The 16,747-nt window shown below is 58.8% G+C and overlaps 2 protein-coding genes and 1 long non-coding RNA gene across 9 annotated transcripts in view; 2 read left to right on the top strand and 1 right to left on the bottom strand.

The window, feature by feature from the left end:
* Positions 1-219: 219 nt before the first annotated feature.
* Positions 220-4,345, top strand: LOC140646649 (uncharacterized). Its single transcript, XR_012040512.1, has 4 exons — positions 220-1,399; positions 2,417-2,486; positions 2,829-2,913; positions 3,611-4,345. It is a non-coding gene; the product is annotated as an uncharacterized lncRNA (long non-coding RNA).
* A 106-nt stretch (positions 4,346-4,451) lies between these two features.
* Positions 4,452-11,078, bottom strand: PLEKHB1 (pleckstrin homology domain containing B1). 3 transcript variants are annotated; one of them, XM_072850957.1, is made up of 7 exons: positions 10,951-11,078; positions 8,863-8,922; positions 8,228-8,380; positions 7,175-7,277; positions 6,168-6,207; positions 5,303-5,408; positions 4,452-4,835 (listed from the first exon to the last, which is right to left on the bottom strand). In XM_072850957.1, the coding sequence occupies exons 2-7, from the start codon at positions 8,897-8,899 to the stop codon at positions 4,699-4,701; spliced, it is 576 nt and encodes a 191-aa protein (XP_072707058.1). In that variant the 5' UTR covers positions 8,900-8,922; positions 10,951-11,078; the 3' UTR covers positions 4,452-4,698. The 3 variants fall into 3 exon arrangements, with proteins under 3 accessions (XP_072707058.1, XP_072707056.1, XP_072707057.1); XM_072850955.1 differs by lacking the exon at positions 10,951-11,078 and adding an exon at positions 10,159-10,234; XM_072850956.1 differs by lacking the exon at positions 10,951-11,078 and adding an exon at positions 10,159-10,223 and having other exon boundaries at positions 8,863-8,925.
* A 3,662-nt stretch (positions 11,079-14,740) lies between these two features.
* Positions 14,741-16,747, top strand: part of FAM168A (family with sequence similarity 168 member A) — a 207,247-nt gene continuing 205,240 nt past the window's right edge. For 2 of the 5 annotated variants that reach the window (XM_072850950.1, XM_072850943.1), the window contains exon 1: positions 14,758-14,895. The gene's annotated coding sequence lies outside the window, so the exon portion shown is untranslated. Of the gene's footprint in view, positions 14,896-16,747 lie in introns of all 5 variants that reach the window. The other 3 variants (XM_072850951.1, XM_072850944.1, XM_072850947.1) reach the window with 3 other exon arrangements.

Genomic DNA, 16,747 nt, shown 5'->3' with positions numbered 1-16,747 from the left:
CTTTAGCCACCTTTTCCTTCCTTCCCCACCCTGGTCTGAGTACGCGCCAAAGTCGAACCCGGCTTTTTATAAGGTATTTGGGATCCTCTTGTAGCGGCTGAACGTAACCGACTGCCCAGACCGATGCCGTAAACGCCTGGCTCGGGCGTGTCGGGAGTGAAACTCCAGCTGAATTGCAATGACAGGAGCAGCTCTGCCATTCCCTGGAGGATGAGGAGGAGGGCAGGGCTGAAGGCAGCTCAGGCTGGAGGCAGCTGGGCGATGCTCCTGCTGCCCCGTGGCTCTGCCCTGCTGCGTTCGGAGGGAGGAGGCTCTCCGCCAGCGCTGTTTCCGAGTCGAACCTTCCAGGCTTGCCACCTGTTTCCGAGGTTTGGGGTATAAATTAAAGCCATTTTGAATGCTCGCTGTCAGCCACCCGGAGAGCGCGTCTGCAACGAGGATTGTGTTAAAGGCTTGATTAAAGTTACTGCTAATTAAAGCACTGAAATCGCTCTGCATCCCCCCCCTGCACAGCCAATCGGTCCATCCGCGGTGCTGCCTGGCCTCGGATACAGGGTGTTGGAGGGAGACAACGGTGTCTCGATGCTCCCGGGGCTGGCGGTGGACTTGGCCCTGACCTTTCCTGTGCTTATCCGAGCTTGGGAAGAGGGGACGGGTGGAAATTCGAGGCTTGATCCCGACATTTGCCGAGGCGCAGCAGCGCGATGCAGCTGCTTTATTTCCAGATAAGTGGTTTTTGATCGCAGCGAGGGTCGAGTGGGCTCCAGCTGATTTCTTTGCTGTGACATTCGGGGACTAAGCTTATGAGGCTGTTTGTGGGCATGCTTGGATGTTAACTGCTTGTGCCTGGTCCTTACTGCAGATCCCCCCGCGTTAATCCTCGTTTCGGAAGGGTTATTGAGTTGTTCTGGGCCTCAGCCGCTGTTTGGGGCTTCAGTTTGGGAGAGAAGGGTCGTACGAGACTGTATTGGAGTTGGGAATGGAGTGGGTCAACCCTAATTTCTGTTCCTCGGCGCTTCTTGTCCCTCTGGTCCTGCGCAGCGTCGGTCCCAGTCGGCACTGAAAGCTCTCGGGAAGCCCCTCTCCTGCAGGCGAAGACCTGAGTGGTGCGGAAACCAAGCCAGGTGGTTTTGTGGACGATGGCTTCTGTTGTTTGTGCTTCCAAATTTATTATTAACGTATTTAATTGCTCCTTCGTTTAGCTTCCTAGCGAGGGGTCTGGCTGCCATCAGCTGCTCCCACTGACAGCGTGAAGACCCCAGGAATCGCTGCTGGAGGCGTGTGCTGGTCTGTCACTGCCCTTCTCGGTGGCTTTGCCTGGATCATTTGCCGTCCCCGGGTCTTCGGGAGACCGGCACAGCCGGTAGGAGAGAAGCAGGATCAGCCCTGGGATGTTCAGGTACCGCAGGGATGGGGAGCGTGGGGGTCTGTCCGAGCTGGGCAAAAGGAGCTTTTGCAGGTCAGCAGCTGGATGTGGCATGGAAAGCAGTGCCGATTTCCAGGTCGTGCTGCTCTTGGCAAAGCGTTTCCAGATCTTTCCATCTCCAGGCGTGTCTCACCCTTGGGTTATGGACCTTGTTTGGTAAATGCTTGCTAATGGCTTCTGCCTCGGCGCTGGAGACGGGCTTGCCCAGGAAAAGCTCTGGCTTTTCCCAGAGCTGCCAGCTCCCGGGATTGCTGAAGTCCCCGAGAAAAGGGGGTATAGAGGATGTCCCTCTTCTTGGCGTGTCCCTACAGCTGCTTCTTCCCTGCCCGGCCCAAACCGTCTTGCACCTGCAGGTTTTGCTGCTGAGACTCGATGCTTTATTCCTGCAAGAGCTGGGCTCAACCCCAGGAGCTCTGCGTCCCAGGCTGCTTCGTTAGCAGCCAGACGCGCTGCTCCGCTTCCCGGCAGATGGGACAGCGCCGGGGAGTCTCGGTCGGTGCTAATTGGTGGCGGCGGCAGCAGCTGGGGCTGAAGCAGACTCGGCCCTTGTACCCTGGTGCCGCGGGACTTGGTGGTCCCGGGTCTCCGGTCCGGGGACCGGAGACGGACGCCTGCCCCGCTTGGCCGCACTTGCTGCGGGGATGCCCCATCCCTCTGCCCTGCAGCAGGTCCTGCTCCCCAGCTTGTTCCCAGCCACGTGGAGGAAGGGGCTGTTGCTCTCAAAGCCCTGCCTTTGGGACACCCTGCAAAGGATCTTCTGGTCCTGGCAGGGACATGTTTCGGTGGAGGTGACGATGGAAAATAGGTCGGAAAGCAGGACAGCAGCCCCTGCGTTAGACGGGGCCAAGCGCGGATCCAGGAGGGAGCAAGGCCAAGCGCTGTTCGGCCTCCGCGCAGCTCCTTTCCCCTCCGATGTGCGCCCTAAAAGCAGTCGCGGCGTTGTCGTTTCATTTCTCTGTTGTGTCCCCCCCCCCCCCCGCCCCGTTGCAGCCGGAATAACCGCAGGGGTCTGGGGATCGGTGGCAGACGAGAGCGCGTGGTGCCGCGGGGAGGTGTAGAGGTGAGTGCTGCACCCGGGACCCGGGCTGGGAAATAGAAGGAAGAAGGGATGAGGGCGCGGAGGGGTGGAGGGGCCGGATCCTTCTCCTCTCCACCCCTTGAAAGCTTAGGGTTTGCGTGCTGGGATTAATGCAGCGGTGGAGGGGCTGCGGGGGAACCCCTGAAATTAGAAAATGCTAATTTTTTTCTAAAAGCAGGGGGCAGGCAAACCTCAGCTTCTCTCTGCTTTGCAAATGAAAATACAGCCCAGGATGATTTTAAGCCATCTGGAAGCTTAAACCGGGGCTGGCAGGGCCCTTTGCTGCACTGGGCCCTTGGTGAACGGAGACGGCTCATCCCACAGGCTCGGAATTTGGGATGCAAAGGAAGGAGCCGCTCTGCCCGGCAGACGATCGATCGTCGTCCTCTAGCACTGCGATGGAGCCGCGGTGAGCGGGATTTCTCAGGCAGCTTTATTTCCCCTTCTGTGTCTCTTCGGGGCCACGGTGCCACGTTGAGAGGCTGCGAGTGGGACCTCGAGACCCCGCGGTGCCGGGGACCGCGTCTGGGTGCGGCGAGGTCTGCTCGAACCCCGTTTTTCGCAAGAAGCGGAGGGTGTTTTTGAGCTTCCCAGCAGCCCGTCCCTCCCCTCGCGCTGCCCGCCGAGCTCCCGCTTGAAAAGGGAGGGAGGACAAGGGGTGCAGGAAGAGATGGGGGAGCGGGTGACATCCATGCGCAGCTCTCCAGGGGGGACCCAAACCTTCCCACCCCCTGGAGATCGGTGAGGATGAGCAGCCCCCTCCTCATCCTCACTCACCCGCAGGCTGGGTCTGATTTTTCGCTGCCTTTATTAGACTGCAGATAGCTGCTTTTTGGTTGTTTTGATTTTTTTTTTTTCCTTCCAAAAATCAGTGTGGTGGTTGACGGGAGCCGGTTTGCAGCAGCAGTGAGGCAAGGGAGGCCGGGGGAGGATGAGGATGGCGTTTTGGGATATCCCGATCCCCTGTCAGGCGCGGGGATGAACCGATCCGGGGCTTTACCGGCAAGAGTGGGCTTGGGCGCTGGTGTCACTGGGGTTTTTGTAATCTAGCTGTGGTTTTTTTCTTTGTAATTCTTGAATTTGTTTCACATCGATGGTGTCTCCAGGATAAAATCGTGCCGCTAAGGGCGATGCTCGGCAGCTGCGCCTCTCCCCGCTTCCCTCGACGGCTGCCTGGTGCTGCACAACGCGGCGCAGAAAGGTGAGCTGCCACTTGTCACCTGGCCTCGGGGCCACCCAAAGGGACCACCCCTACACCCAGTCCCAAATCCCTGCTTCGAAGATCCCGGCTTGGCTGCCAAAAAGGGTCCCTGCTCCCCAGGGAGAGCTGCCCTCGTCCCCAGGTGATTTCTCCCCCTTCCCCAAAAATCAGGGTGAAACTCAAGATGCTGCGTGACTGCTGCTTGGCTGGGGAAGCTGGGATATTCCCAGGGATATTCCCAGGGCTCTTCCTAACCCAATTCCCAAGGGGTTTAGCCCCAAATTCCCAGGGGATTTCGCACCATTTCTCCAGCTTGGCCAGGGCACCGGTGCTGGAAGAGGGTGGAAATTCTGCAAAGGTTTTCATCCCCCTTAATCTTTAATCTAACCTGTCTCTTGAGCGTCCCTGGGGTTGCCTCTCCTGTCAGCACTTGTTCTGGTGCTGCAGCCTTCCCCCAAAAAAAGCCTTTACAAAGCAGCTGTGCTGCAGGCTTCAAAAAAAAAAATCCAGCCATCTCCCCAAAATCGCTGTTTGGAGCAGCACCCGCTCTCCCCCTCGGTCTAAAAACCCAGGTATTTCTGCAGCCAGCTCCCTGCAGAGATTTGGGGTGGAGAATTGAGCCAGGTTTTGGGGCCGGGGCACTGCGCCCTCCCCTCCGCCGACAGCCCCGGCAGCTCCCCAGGCCCTTTGCGGATGGGAATCGGACACTGTGGGGTTTTGGGGTAGGTTTTTGGGGGGCTCTGAAGCACGTGGGGGTTATTTAATGCAAAAGCTGGGGCTGGGAGGAGGATATGGGATGGGTTTGGGGCTGGACCTCTGTCCCCAGGGTGTAGGGTGCCGAGCAGGCTGGTTTTGGGAGGCCGAGGGTGGCTCATGGCAGGTACCAAGCCAGGGGTGAGTTAAACTGGGCTGGGGAGGCAAAGGGGGCCGTATCGGGGGGGCTGCGACCCAGCCTGGGGGGGGCGCATCCTGCGGGAGGAGAGCGTGGGGCTGCTAAAACCAGCACGGCATCCACATGAAGGAGCCCAGGGCAGCGCCGGTGGCGGCCCCCGCCAGCAGCCCCAAGGCCATCTGGTCGCCGGAGACCCGGTAGGGATCCTCGCGCACGATGACGTGGGTCACCCCGGGAGCTGCAAGGCAAAAAGGGGGGTGAGCTGGGGGGGTTGGCAGGGGGACACCGTCCTCCTGACACCCCCCTGATGCCAACGGAGGGGCCCGGAGGTGCCACCAAGGGGTGCCACTGGAGTGGGATGGAGGGGGACCCCCCTTTTTGGCTGTCACCCGTGTCCCCTGTGTAGCCACGGCTCTGGCATCCCCACCCTGATGCATGGCAGCAAACAGCCCCCACCCTGAACGTGCCGCGCTGCACCGAGTTTGCCGGGTCTCAGCCCATTGGCCCCTGGAGCCGGGCATCGATCCCCAGACTGCAAAACCATCGCTCAGGGGATCCGTGTGCCGAGTGGGGAGCCGCAACCCCCTGGCCAAATTAAGCATCCCCCGGCTGGTAATAAGGCGAAGCGTCAAACAAACACTGGGGAGGGATGGGGTGAATCAGAATCCGGCCAATGACCCTGTGCCGCTGGGTGGGGCCACCCACCTCTGTACTGGTGGCCGTAGTGGCCGGAGCTGATGTAGGCGGTCTGGTGGGAGTCGAGGGGCACCGTCTGGTAGTAGTCGTCGTCGTAGGGGTCGTAGACGTGCACCTGGGAGCGGTGGGAGCGTGGCGTGAGGCTGGGGTCCAGACCGGGTCTGCGTGGGACACGGCGGAGCCACAGCCCAGCCGGTGTGGCTGTGCCTGTGCCGTGCCTCAGTTTCCCCCGTGTGCGATGGGGGCTGTATCGCTCGGGTTCCCCTGCGCTGCTGAAAGGGGTCCCAGAGTGCCCAAAATGCCAGGGGCAGCCTTTGCGCAGGCACCCGAATCACCTACCTGTGCTCAGGTCACCTGAACTGTGTTCCCCGTCACCTTAACTCTGCCCCCCGTTCCCCTTAACTTGGTCTCTGTCACCGTAACCGTGTTCCCCATCACCTTAACCACGTCCCGTTCCCCTTAAATTCTGCCCCGTTCCCCTTAAATTCTGCCCCGTTCCCCTTAACTCCTGCCCCGTTCCCCTTAACTCCTGCCCCCATTCCTCTTAAGTGTCCCCATTCTCCCTTCCCCTGTCCCTGTAACGCTGCCCCTGTCACCCCAGACCGCTGAAAAGGGTCACCCTCGGCTCTGTCGTCTTCTGTTGGTGGCCTCTGGAGCAGACTGCTCTATGGCTACCACTCCTCCTCCACCTTCTTCCCCATCTGCCTCCAGGGACTTTACTCCCCATGCCCCGAGGCTGCCCGATGGGCGCAGGGGCTCGGGGGGCCACCCCGACTTCAGCATCACCCCTGGGGGGGGGCTGGGGTTGGTGTAACCTCCCCTCACGCCGTGCCGTGCCGGGACGGTGCCCCTGTTTTGGGGGATGAAGCCTCACCGGGGTGGATTTAGCCTCCAGCACGGCCACCTTCCAAGCGCTGCGAACAAAACAAGAGGGACCCGGTTTTGGGGTGTGCCGGGGGGTGGGGGTGGGAATTGTCCCCGTGGGGACACGCGCATCCCCCTCCCAGCGACCTGGATGTGACCGCGGGGCCAGCGCTAATCTTTAATTCCCTATTAGCCAGCGCTGGGCTAATTAGGTGGGGATGGGATGGTGCTGGGAGGTACCCGATGCCACGAGGATGGGCACAGGGCTAAACCTGCTCCCTGGGAACAGCCCTAGCTAAAACAAGGACATTTAAGTTGGAAAATGGCAAACAAGGGCATTTAAATTGGAAAATTTTCCTTAAAAAGGAAAATGGCTTTTAAATTGGGGGGAAAAGTGGGTAATGGATGAATTTCCATTCAGCTGGGGTTAAGCTCAGTTGATCGAGCTCGGCTTGGCCGTGGCTGAACATCTCCCTCCATCTGAGCTCAGCTGAAGGTTTCCCACTTTTTTTTTTAATAATTTTTTTAAATTTTTATTTTAAAATTTCAATTATTTTTTTAAATAAAATTCTTAATTTTAATAGAAATAAATAGAAGGGGAACAGTGCTAAAAGTGGGTGTTTCCTCCAGCTGGGCATGGCCTTAAGCCAATAAGGACTTCACTTTCACACTATTTATCGCCAAAAACTGATTAAAACCCTTCCCCAGTGATCCTCGGTCAGGCCGAGAGGTGATTTCTCATCCAGGAGGGAAACCCACCCCGCAGGAGACCGACTGCTTAAAAATAGCTGCTTTCGGCTCCAAATTATTCAGCAGGAAAACCAAATCTCCGCCTGCGCCTATCGCCCTGCGAGCGAACGCGGGTGTTTGAGAAACCAAGGGCTGTGGGGGGTTTTAGCCACGGGTGGCAGCGGGACGGGGCTCTCGCGCGGCCGAGGCTCTTTCCGGGCTTGGATAATTCAGATGAAAAAGCCGCCGAGGGGATTTCAGTGCTGCCGCGGTGGGATTTCAGCTTACACGGCATCGTCCTCGCTCTCGGCGCACAGCGTCGTCTTGGAGCCGTCCCGCAGCACAACGGTCAGCAGGCAGTCGTGGCTTTTCCCCTCGGGCGGTTGCACGTCTGGAAACGGAAGGGGCAGGATCCGGCCTCAGCGAAAGAGATGCCCCAGAGACCCTCCCCATCCGCCCACGGAGCCTTGGGAGAGGCTCCGGCTCCAAATTACCCCGGGCGTGAGCAGCCCCGTGTGCTGCAACCATTAAAAAAACTGCTAGGACGCCATGCTCGCAATTCGGGTTTAATTTTGGCTCCGTCTCCACTTGCAAGATATGGTCGGGATCTCAAAGGTTAAAAGCCAACACGAGCAAAGAGTGGGTGAGCAGAAACTTCCACCCCCGCAGCAGAAAGAGAATGGAAGGACAGAAAATTGCCAAAAATCTCGGCCGAGCTGCCTTTGCTTTGAATTTGCCAGATTCCAGCAGGCACCCAAATTTTGTCGGAGCACGAGACCCTCGCCGCTGGGGTTGGCTCATGAGCAAGGCTGAAGTCTTAAATCCATGAGGCTCGTTTCTGCCTGCACCTTCCCCCAGCTCAAAGCTTGGCGGGACCCTCCGGTGAGGATAAACCTTTGGGATTGTGCTCCCACCACGGCATCCCGGCTTTGCCACCGTCGCTCGCAGCCCAAGAAAGGCGCTTTGTGCAGCGGCCGTGGGCTGCCGGGGCTGAGCCGAGCTGCTGCTTTGTTCTCCTTGTTTGTGCGAGACGGCGAGGGATGAGTCAGGGCCGTGGGATCGTGTTTTGAACAAGCACAAACCAGGAGGAGAGTTTCTTCTTCCTTCCCCGTGGAAAAGCAATGGAAGAGAAGATGCAACGTGCATCTCATGGGGGACAGCCCAGCGTTGGCTGGGAGCTAAAAAGGGGTGAATTAGGCCGCCTGGACTTTTGGGGGGTATTTGAGATGTGCACAAGCACGTTTCAGACCTGCAGAGTATCAGTTGAAAGGGATGCAGCCCCCCAGGGAGCCCGGGATGGGGTTGGGGATGTGGGGCTTGGGGACGTGGGGCTTTGCTTACCTCTGCACTCGCGGCCGGTCCTCACATCCCGGCAGCTGTATTTGATGTGGATCCGGCCGTCCATGTCGCGCTGCGTCTCGTCGTGGTAGTAAACCAAGCTGCCGTCCAGGTAGAGGACGAACCAGTTTCTCTTCCAGCGGCGCAGGATGGAGCCTGACGGGATGGGGAGGAGGTGAATGATCCCAGGGAACCCGGTGGGATACGGCCGGTGCGCTCACGAGACCCAACACCATCCCCCAAAGTTGCAGCTGGATCCCACCACCCCCTGCAAGAGCCGCTGCATCCGGCAGGGCACCCATGCCTGGCGGGAGCATCTGGGGCAGCGTGACCAGGTGGCTTTAAATTAAAAAGGACTGCCAAAAAAGCCATCAGGGCATCTCAGTGCTGCCCTGCCATGCGCACGGGACCGGATCCAGCCCCGGACGTGAAGCTGCAACGTCTGTTTTCATGGCAGACGGCCCCTCTCTCCTCTTACGTAAATCCACAAGCGGCTGAGCCGCGATTTCCTCGCTGCCATGGATTAACCGGCTGGGTCAGGGATGGTCCCCCCCGCACTCTGTCTTCTCCCAGGATCCTGTAGCTTTTTTTTTTGGGGGGGGGCCTCCCAACCTGAAAAGCTCAAGGGTCGCACTTACTCTGCCGCCAAAGCCACCCGCTCTTCACCAGCGCCATGGCTGCAGGAGGGTTTTCCGGACCTGCTGGCACAGGAAAAATAACAGGGTTAAAATAGCGGCTCCCGCTTCACCTGCGGCTTTTCCCCTGGTTCTCACCTCCCTGTGGCTCCAGGAGCAAAGCAGGATGGGGATTCACCCTTGTTGCTCCTGGTTTTTTGGGGGGATGAGCTGAGTGCACGGGTTAATCGGGGTTAGACAGACATGGGATTTTGTCATCTGGGAAACATGGCAAAGGCAGGGAGGAGGAACTCCAGCCACCTTTCTTTCTGCCTTTAATCTCATTGGGATTTAGAGATTATCATCCCGTGGAGGTAAGTGGAGAGATCCGGGCCATGTATGAAGAGAGGCAGTAACTCCTCGCAGCCCCGGTAACTTTCCACGGCAAATGACAGCCATGCTCGTTTGTTTTTCCCTGCCTGGATGGAAATTAGTCCTTAATAAGGCCATGAAGTCATCGCTCCCTGGGTCCCCGAGCAGAGCCAACACCCCAGGGCCAGGCAGGAGCGGTTCCCCAGCCACAGTTCCCCCTTCCACCCATCAACCAGGGAGCCCAGCGCCCTGATGATGGGTGCTCAGCACCCCAGAACGGCCTCCAGGACCGCCCGGCTGGGTGCCCTCCTGGTTTGGGGGGGTACAGCGAGGCACAGACCCCCACCCAGTACCTCTGTGCCTCGGTACCTGCGTTACCCAGTGCCTGAATCTTGGGGTATCCACATCCCCCTGGCACCCGTGTCCCCCAGAAATCACCTACATCCCCTGGCACCCTTGCCTTCCTGTACCCCCCTCCCCTGGTACCCCCATCCCTGTGGCACCCTCATCCCTCTGCATTTGCAGCCCCCTGGCACCCGTATCTTGCTGCCCTCGTCCCACATCCCCGGGCATCTTTTTCCCCCAGCTCTACCCACATTTTGGGGCACCCCCTTTCTACATCCCTCTGGTACTGGCACCCCCTGATACCTTCACTCTCCCAGTACCCCCATCCCCAGTACTCCCATCCCCTGGTACCTCCCCCATGCCCTGGTACCCCCCATCCCCTGTTATGTCCATCCCCGGTACCCCCATCCCCTGGTACCCCCCATCCCCTGGTACCCCCACGCCTGGTACCCCCATCCCCAGTACCCCATCCCCTGGTATCCTCCATCCCCGGTACCCCATCCCCTGGTATCCCCCATCCCCTGGTACCCCCATCCCCCGGTGGTCGCAGCCCCCGGTCTCCCCTGTCCTCCCCCCATCCCGGAGCTCCCCCACATCCCTCACCGGGAGGAGCCGGCGCGGCGGGTCCCTGCTGCGGGCAGCGCTGCGCTCCGCTCCCGCTCCCGCTGCCGCTGCCGGCCCTGCCCGCCCGCACGGCCCGCCGGGAGCTGTAGTCCGGTACCGGCAGCGGCGGGCTGGGCTGGGCAGGAGCACCCTGAGGTACCGGCCAGAGGGAAAATGTCGCTTTTTAGTCATTTATCCCCCAAAAACCCCCAGATGCCCGGTGCCGGCGCGGCCGGGATGCTGCCGGGCTGGTGCCAGCGGTGATGCCCGTGGCTGATGCAGCCCTGACCCACCGAGGAGTCAGGGGCCGGCACCCCCAAGCCCCGCTTTCTCCCCAGAGCCCCCCTTTTTCTGCGGAGATGGAGGCGGTCGGGAGAAGCTGGGCAATGCGGGGGGTCCAGAGCGGGACTACGGGGGTCATAAATACCCCACACGCTGGTGGCAGCGGCGTGGGTGCCCTTGGGAGGGCTCAGCCCAAAACGGGAGGCCCAAAGCCATGCCCAGGGAAGCGAGGGGATGCCCGGGGGTCTCCTGCCCCACACAGAGATGGGACCGGAGCTGGGAAGGGGGAGATGAGACGCTTGGGGGATGCGGGACCCTCCTCTGGTGCTGGGAATGAGTCCGAGGAGGTGTTTAATACCACAATGGGATCTTGCTGGAGCGAGCACCAGGGGCACACCACTGCCAGGAGCGTAAATCAGGAACAACCCAAATTTTAAGCACCTAAATGCTCGGCTGAATTGAATTTCTGCGTGGGGTGACTTAGCCTCTGGGTTAAAATCAAGGTCTGACCTGGCTCCTGCTGGAGTTAAGAGCAAAACTATCGTCGACTCCGGAGAGAGCCGGGCTCAAGGCGCACGTGCCCAAAGGCCGCAGGGTTGGAAAAGCTTCTGGAGTCGTCGTCGTGCATTACCGGGACCCTTCGTCCCGCTCGAGACGGCTGAGGCTTTGCAAACCTGTTGGGAGCAAAAAACAAATGGAGGTTAGGAGCGGAGGAGAGCCTGGGATGCATCCCTGCGCCTGGCCGGCAGCCGGCAGAGACACGGTCCTTGGTCTCCGGCTTCTGCCAGGCAGATTTGGAAATCGTGGACTGGAGAACAGCGGGGAAAATGGGAAACTGAATTATTTGGGGAGATCAAGAGCCAAGAATCACCCAACCCCTCTTACTCACTCCCCTTCTGCCACAAAATAAGGGCTAGCAAGGGATAGCTATATATTTTTTATACATCTCTCTCCATACGCACACGTAGGGCATGCCCAGGCAACCGCACAGGCGTTCCCCGCAGCAGGCAGGATTTGCGCGTGGGCAGGGACGCATTTCTATCGAGATGAGCCTGCGGTGGGAGCCCAGAGCCTCTCCCAAAGCCTTTTTTGCCACCCGGGGAAGGAAATAGCACATTTCCTATGACTCCGCTCATGCGCTGGAAATGGTCGGGCCCGAGACAACTTGGGGAGCGCAATCCCCGGTGGCTGGCTGGCGTTACGCAGCTTAAAATACAAGTCAGGTTATTTATAGTCAAGGCTGGGCTGATAATAAAGATGTTTATTAAGCATCTGGCAGCCCTTAACGCAAAAAACTCCTCGTCTATTCTAGCAGGCTTTTCAGTGTAAAGCCCTTTCCCCTCCCCTCCCTCCAGCGCTGGCTTTACTGTGGCGAACAGCAGAAGGAATTTAAATTAATCCAGCAGCATGCAGGTTGATTACAAAGGAGTTAAATTGCAATCGCCTTCATCGGCCGGGGCACACACGCACGCAGCCCCACGCATCCCTCCATGCTGGTTATTGGGCTGCAAAACATCCTGGTCACACTAAATATTTCAGAGTCCTACATTTGGAAAATTAGGGGTTGGGCCAGATACTTTGTTCTGTGATGAATTAATTAAAAAGTTCCCTTAGGAAGGGATTTGGGTTGAAATTTGGATTTACTCTGGGCTATCCACCGGTATCGGGCTGCCCCTCTGTAGGTAGACACATGCCAGAGTTTGGTATAAATTGTTGTCAAAGCTTTTCCGCCACGTTATTGTGAGCTCTGCCACAGGACCGGAATAATTTGTCTCCTTGACAGCAAAAGGACACGCTGCTGAGTGAAATAAATAGATGTTCTATTTAAAATGGCAGCAGATTTTCATGGGGTTGAAAAATCTATAGCGCTGTACTAATGGGTTCTGCTTGGCTGCAGCCCCCGGTTGGCTAGCAGATAAGACATCAAGTTTATTCCAAGAAGGAGAGGAGGGAAACACCACCACCACCAACAAAAAAAAGAGAGCAGAAATAAACCCACCCGCGGAGCAAACATCAACGCAGCCCACGTGTTTGCGATGGATGGGCTGAAATGGCAGGCGTCGGGGACTGCAAACCGAATGTGGGACCATTAAAACATCGCCGAATCGCTCTGCTTTCCTCTGGGGAAGAAAATGATGCTGGCGCGGGATTTGGGGGGCTTGGTTTATTTATTTTTTTGCAAAATGGGTGGGTTGTTTGGTTTTTTTTTTGTTAGATGGTATAAATTTGGGTCATACTGGGTAGAAACGGTGACCTGAGGAGCCAGGAGGTTATTTCCAGCCTTCAAAGCTGTGCAGGTGGAAGAAGAGAGAGGATGTTACATGGGAACAGCCTCGGCCCCTCACGCAGAGGAGCCAAGTCACAGATTTCCCCTTGTTTTCCATAGCAATCGGGTGCTGCTCGGTAAAAGAGACGGACTTTGAAACTTCCAGTTTGTTTCTCCTCAGCTGGGCTCTGTCCGTGTCTCACCCGGGGGGGGTCGTTACAGCAAGAAGCTGTCACAGAGCCGTGGCTCAGTGCCTGGTGGAGATCTCCCCCGTCCTAGCCAAAGCCGTGGGTTTTCGGGTATGAAACAAAGGATTTTTGAAACTCTTCCCACATCTCATGTCCCGTAGGAAACCAGCATCTCCCCGGGTGTGTCTTCTCCTGCTGTGGAGGCAGAAGGGCAGAAGCTCTGGGGGTTCAGACCCGCTGTCCCTGTGCTTGAACCTGGGGAGAGCTGTGGGTGAGGACACCACAACATTTGCTCGTTCTAACACACATCTGCCGTTGGGACAGGGCAATACCTGGCTTGCAGGGGGGTAAAACCCCGCGGTGGGTTGTTAAAGAGCCCCCGAATCCCGCTGGAGGCTCCTTTTACCGTACAACATTGGGCATCGCTGTGGCCGAGCACGTCCCGTCGGTGCCGCCAGTGTCTTCCACTCTGCGGGAGAAACGTGCAAGGAGAAATGTTTCCTTTGACATGGTTCTTCACAACACTCCCCGCACCAGTGTGTCCAAGGGGTGAGAAACTGAAGTGAGCAGCTCGGGTACGACCTGTGCCGTCCCTGGGACACCCCTGTCCCAATTCCCTGATTCCCCAGGGGGTGGTTTGATGTCAAACACTCAGGGAACAAAATCATGAGCGAGAATCTTCATTAAAAGCTAAATATTCCAAACAGCAATAAGTGATGTGACAGGAGGGATGAAGGAGGGGACGTGGGGATGTACCCCTGTTGGTGTCAGTCCCTGGGTGAAGACCCATAGGAATTGAATTCTCTACCTCCCAGACACCAGCACGTTCCCAAAATGCTCCTTTCCCGCCCTAAAACCGGGGCGCTGAGCTGTGGTGACGCAGTTTGCACCCACCTCGTAGCCGCGTGCACCGGCGGGTGCCGCCGGTTCCTCCTAAAAGGTTTCATGTGAATTTTTTCACGCCTGTTCCGGCACAAAAAATTAAAGTGCTCGTTTGCGTTCCCGGAGAAGGGCCCTTTCCCCCTCCCCGGGCTGCGGGGGCCTTCCCTAAATACTGATCGGGGTTGGCGGTCCCCCCAGACGCGGGTTTCGGCGGGGAAGGGAGGAGGAGAGGGCTGGGGTCTGCACCCCGCTGCTGCCAGTGCCGGCGAGGGGGAGCAGGGCGGGTTTTTTGGGGGACACACACACACAGCAGAACGGGCTGCTGGCGGGGAAGGGGCGAGGGGCTGGTTTGGGGTGTGAGGAGAGGGGACGGGGCAAAGCCAGGCCGCGGCAGGAGGAGGACGCGGGGGGGGGGGGCAAGGCCGAGCCCCGAGGCTCTCCCCTCCGCTCCCCTTCCCTCCCGTCCCCCCCCCTCCCCTCCCGCCGCGCGCCTGGCTGCTGTAGGCCCGTGGCCCCGCGCTCGCCGGGCGGCCCGGGCACCGTGTCCCGGAGCCGGGGCCAGGCCCCGGGGCCACGCGGAGCCCGGCCTTGTACGGGCCGGGGGGGATCTCCGCCACGGCCCGCGTCCTCCCCTCAGCCCGCGCGGACTACAGCTCCCGGCATGCCCCGCCGCACTACAGCTCCCGGCATGCCCCGCCGCACTACAACTCCCGGCATGCCTCGCTGCCCCGCCCTGGCGGGGCCCCCGCCGCACTACAGCTCCCAGCAGGCAGCGCGCCGGCACTACACCTCCCAGCACGCCCCGCGGCCGCCCGGGCCCTGTCTCCCTCCCCGCCCGCCGCGCGGACTACATTACCCAGCGTGCCCCGCGGCTGCCGGCCGGCGCCGAGCCGCGGCGGCGGCGCGCGAGGCATGCCGGGAGGTGTAGTCCTCGCGGCGCCTGTAACGGTCCCGCTGGTGGTACCCCCCCCCCCCCCCCGCCCGCCGCCGCCCCCTCCCCCACCGGCTGGCGGCTGCGGGCAGAGGCAGGAGCCGCGGAGCAGGCAGCGGGAGGAGGAGGAGCGCGCTGCCGCCGCCGCACCGGCAGAGGGGACGCCGCCGCCGCCCGAGCAGCCGCAGGTGAGGGGGGGACCCCCGGAGGGCGAGCGGCAGCGGCGGCGCTGAGGGAGGGCTGCGGACGGGGGGTGTGAGGCGGCGGGTGACAGCGGCGCGGGGGGACGTGAGGGGACCGCGGAGGAGGTGGTGTGTGTGTGTGTGTGGGGGGGGTTGGCTGTGAGCCCCCCCCCCCCTCCCCCGCCCCGGAGGGGACAGGGCCGGGGGCGGCGGTGGGGAGCGGCGGGAGCATCCTCCTGGCACGGGGCTTTGCGTGGCCCCCTCGGGGGTGAGGGTCACGCGTGGCAGAAGACGAGCCCGAGCCGGGGGGAAGGGGAGACCACCGCCCTGGGGAGGGCGAGACCCGGCCCCCAGAGCCTGTTGTGTGTGTGTCCCCCCCCCCCCCCCCAACCTTGGTGGCAGGGTTTGCCTTCAGCCCCACGGGGAATGAGTGGGCTCGAAGCCCCCAGGTTCGGGCGTGGGGTGCGGGGGGGTCGGGGGGAGCCTCGGGTCACCTCAGCAGCCGCCTTTCGGGGCGCTGGGCTCAAGGGCGAGCCCGCTGAGGAGCCACCACCGCCGGGTCCAAGCCAAGTTTCACCTTCCCTTGGTGCGCCAAGAAGGGAAATGGAGCGACGGGGCTCACGGGTGATTTTCTTCTGCGTGTCCAGCTCTCAACCCTCCGGAGATGTCGGTGTGGGGTTTGGGGCTGTGGGTGCACCCCAGAGATGGGAGGATGACCACCGCTTCACGGCGTCCCCACTGAAAATATCCAGAGGGGCACGTGGGGATGACGATGGCGGGAGCGATATAGGGAATATTAACGAGCCCGCCAGCAACTTTATGGGATGGGAAGGGCCGAGTTGTGGCCGTTCTTCCCCCGTCCCGCTCCCCTTTACGGGGGGTTTAAAAATGGCCCGGGTTCGGTGAGACGGGGGGATGTCAGCGTGCAACATCTGTAGCCCGAAAGCAGAGAACGCGAGGTTGTGAGATGTAAGGTGGCGTTGTTTTTTCTGTCTGTTTAAAATAATCCTGGATTCTATTCGTTTTTATGAAAGGGGTGATTTTTTAAAAATCTTTTTTGGGAGTTATTGCTCGAATACTTTGTTATTTGGCGTCGTGGCTTTCAGGGCAGCGAAGTCCATCGCTATATCGTAGGTTAATAATGCCAAAAAGGTGCTTCGCTTCAGTCCGTTGTAGAAAACAGAGGAGCCTTGAAATATGGGAATGAAATAAATATTCATTATCAAAAAAAGGTTTTGTACTGTGTTGGATTTGGGGGGGGGGGGGGGGGGTCCCTCTTCCCCCCCCCCCTTGCACATCATGATGATAAGCTTTCAGGTTACGGCTTGCATTTCCATAGGCTGAATTTCATTCAAAAGGCATTCATTTAGTGCTGAATACTGTCAAATGTAGAAAAATGAGCAGGTTGAGGTTTTTTTTTTTCCTTCCCTCTCCTGGACAAAGGCATGTTGTACTAACCAGCAAGAAACCCCAAGTGATTCTATTTATGTTTTAATCAAAATATGATTTAAGATGCAGTGGTGTGTTTATTCTTGCTGTTAAATAGCGATGGAGGAAGCTAGAGCTTTTTTTTTTTTAAAAGGAATGGGAATGATGGAAGCATCTTTAGGGAAACATTTTGCTGGACTTGATTGCATCAACCGCATTATTTCATGAAATGTGAACTGTGAAGTGGTTGTTGATTAGAACTCAAATTGAGGAGCGATGTTGAGCAATGTAAAGAAAAAGGAAATTAGTACTAGGAGGCCAAATGCTTTTTTTTTTTTTTAGTTCTTTCTGATTTTGAATTTTAACTGTTTCCTGGCTTCTCTTGACCTGTACAGTTGAGTACATAAAAAAAACCCCAATCAACAACTAC

This window comes from Ciconia boyciana, chromosome 1 (assembly GCF_034638445.1).
Source record: "Ciconia boyciana chromosome 1, ASM3463844v1, whole genome shotgun sequence".
NCBI lineage: Eukaryota > Metazoa > Chordata > Aves > Ciconiiformes > Ciconiidae > Ciconia > Ciconia boyciana.
Note: the sequence above shows the minus strand (reverse complement) of the source record. Positions and strands in the feature narration are given on the sequence as shown.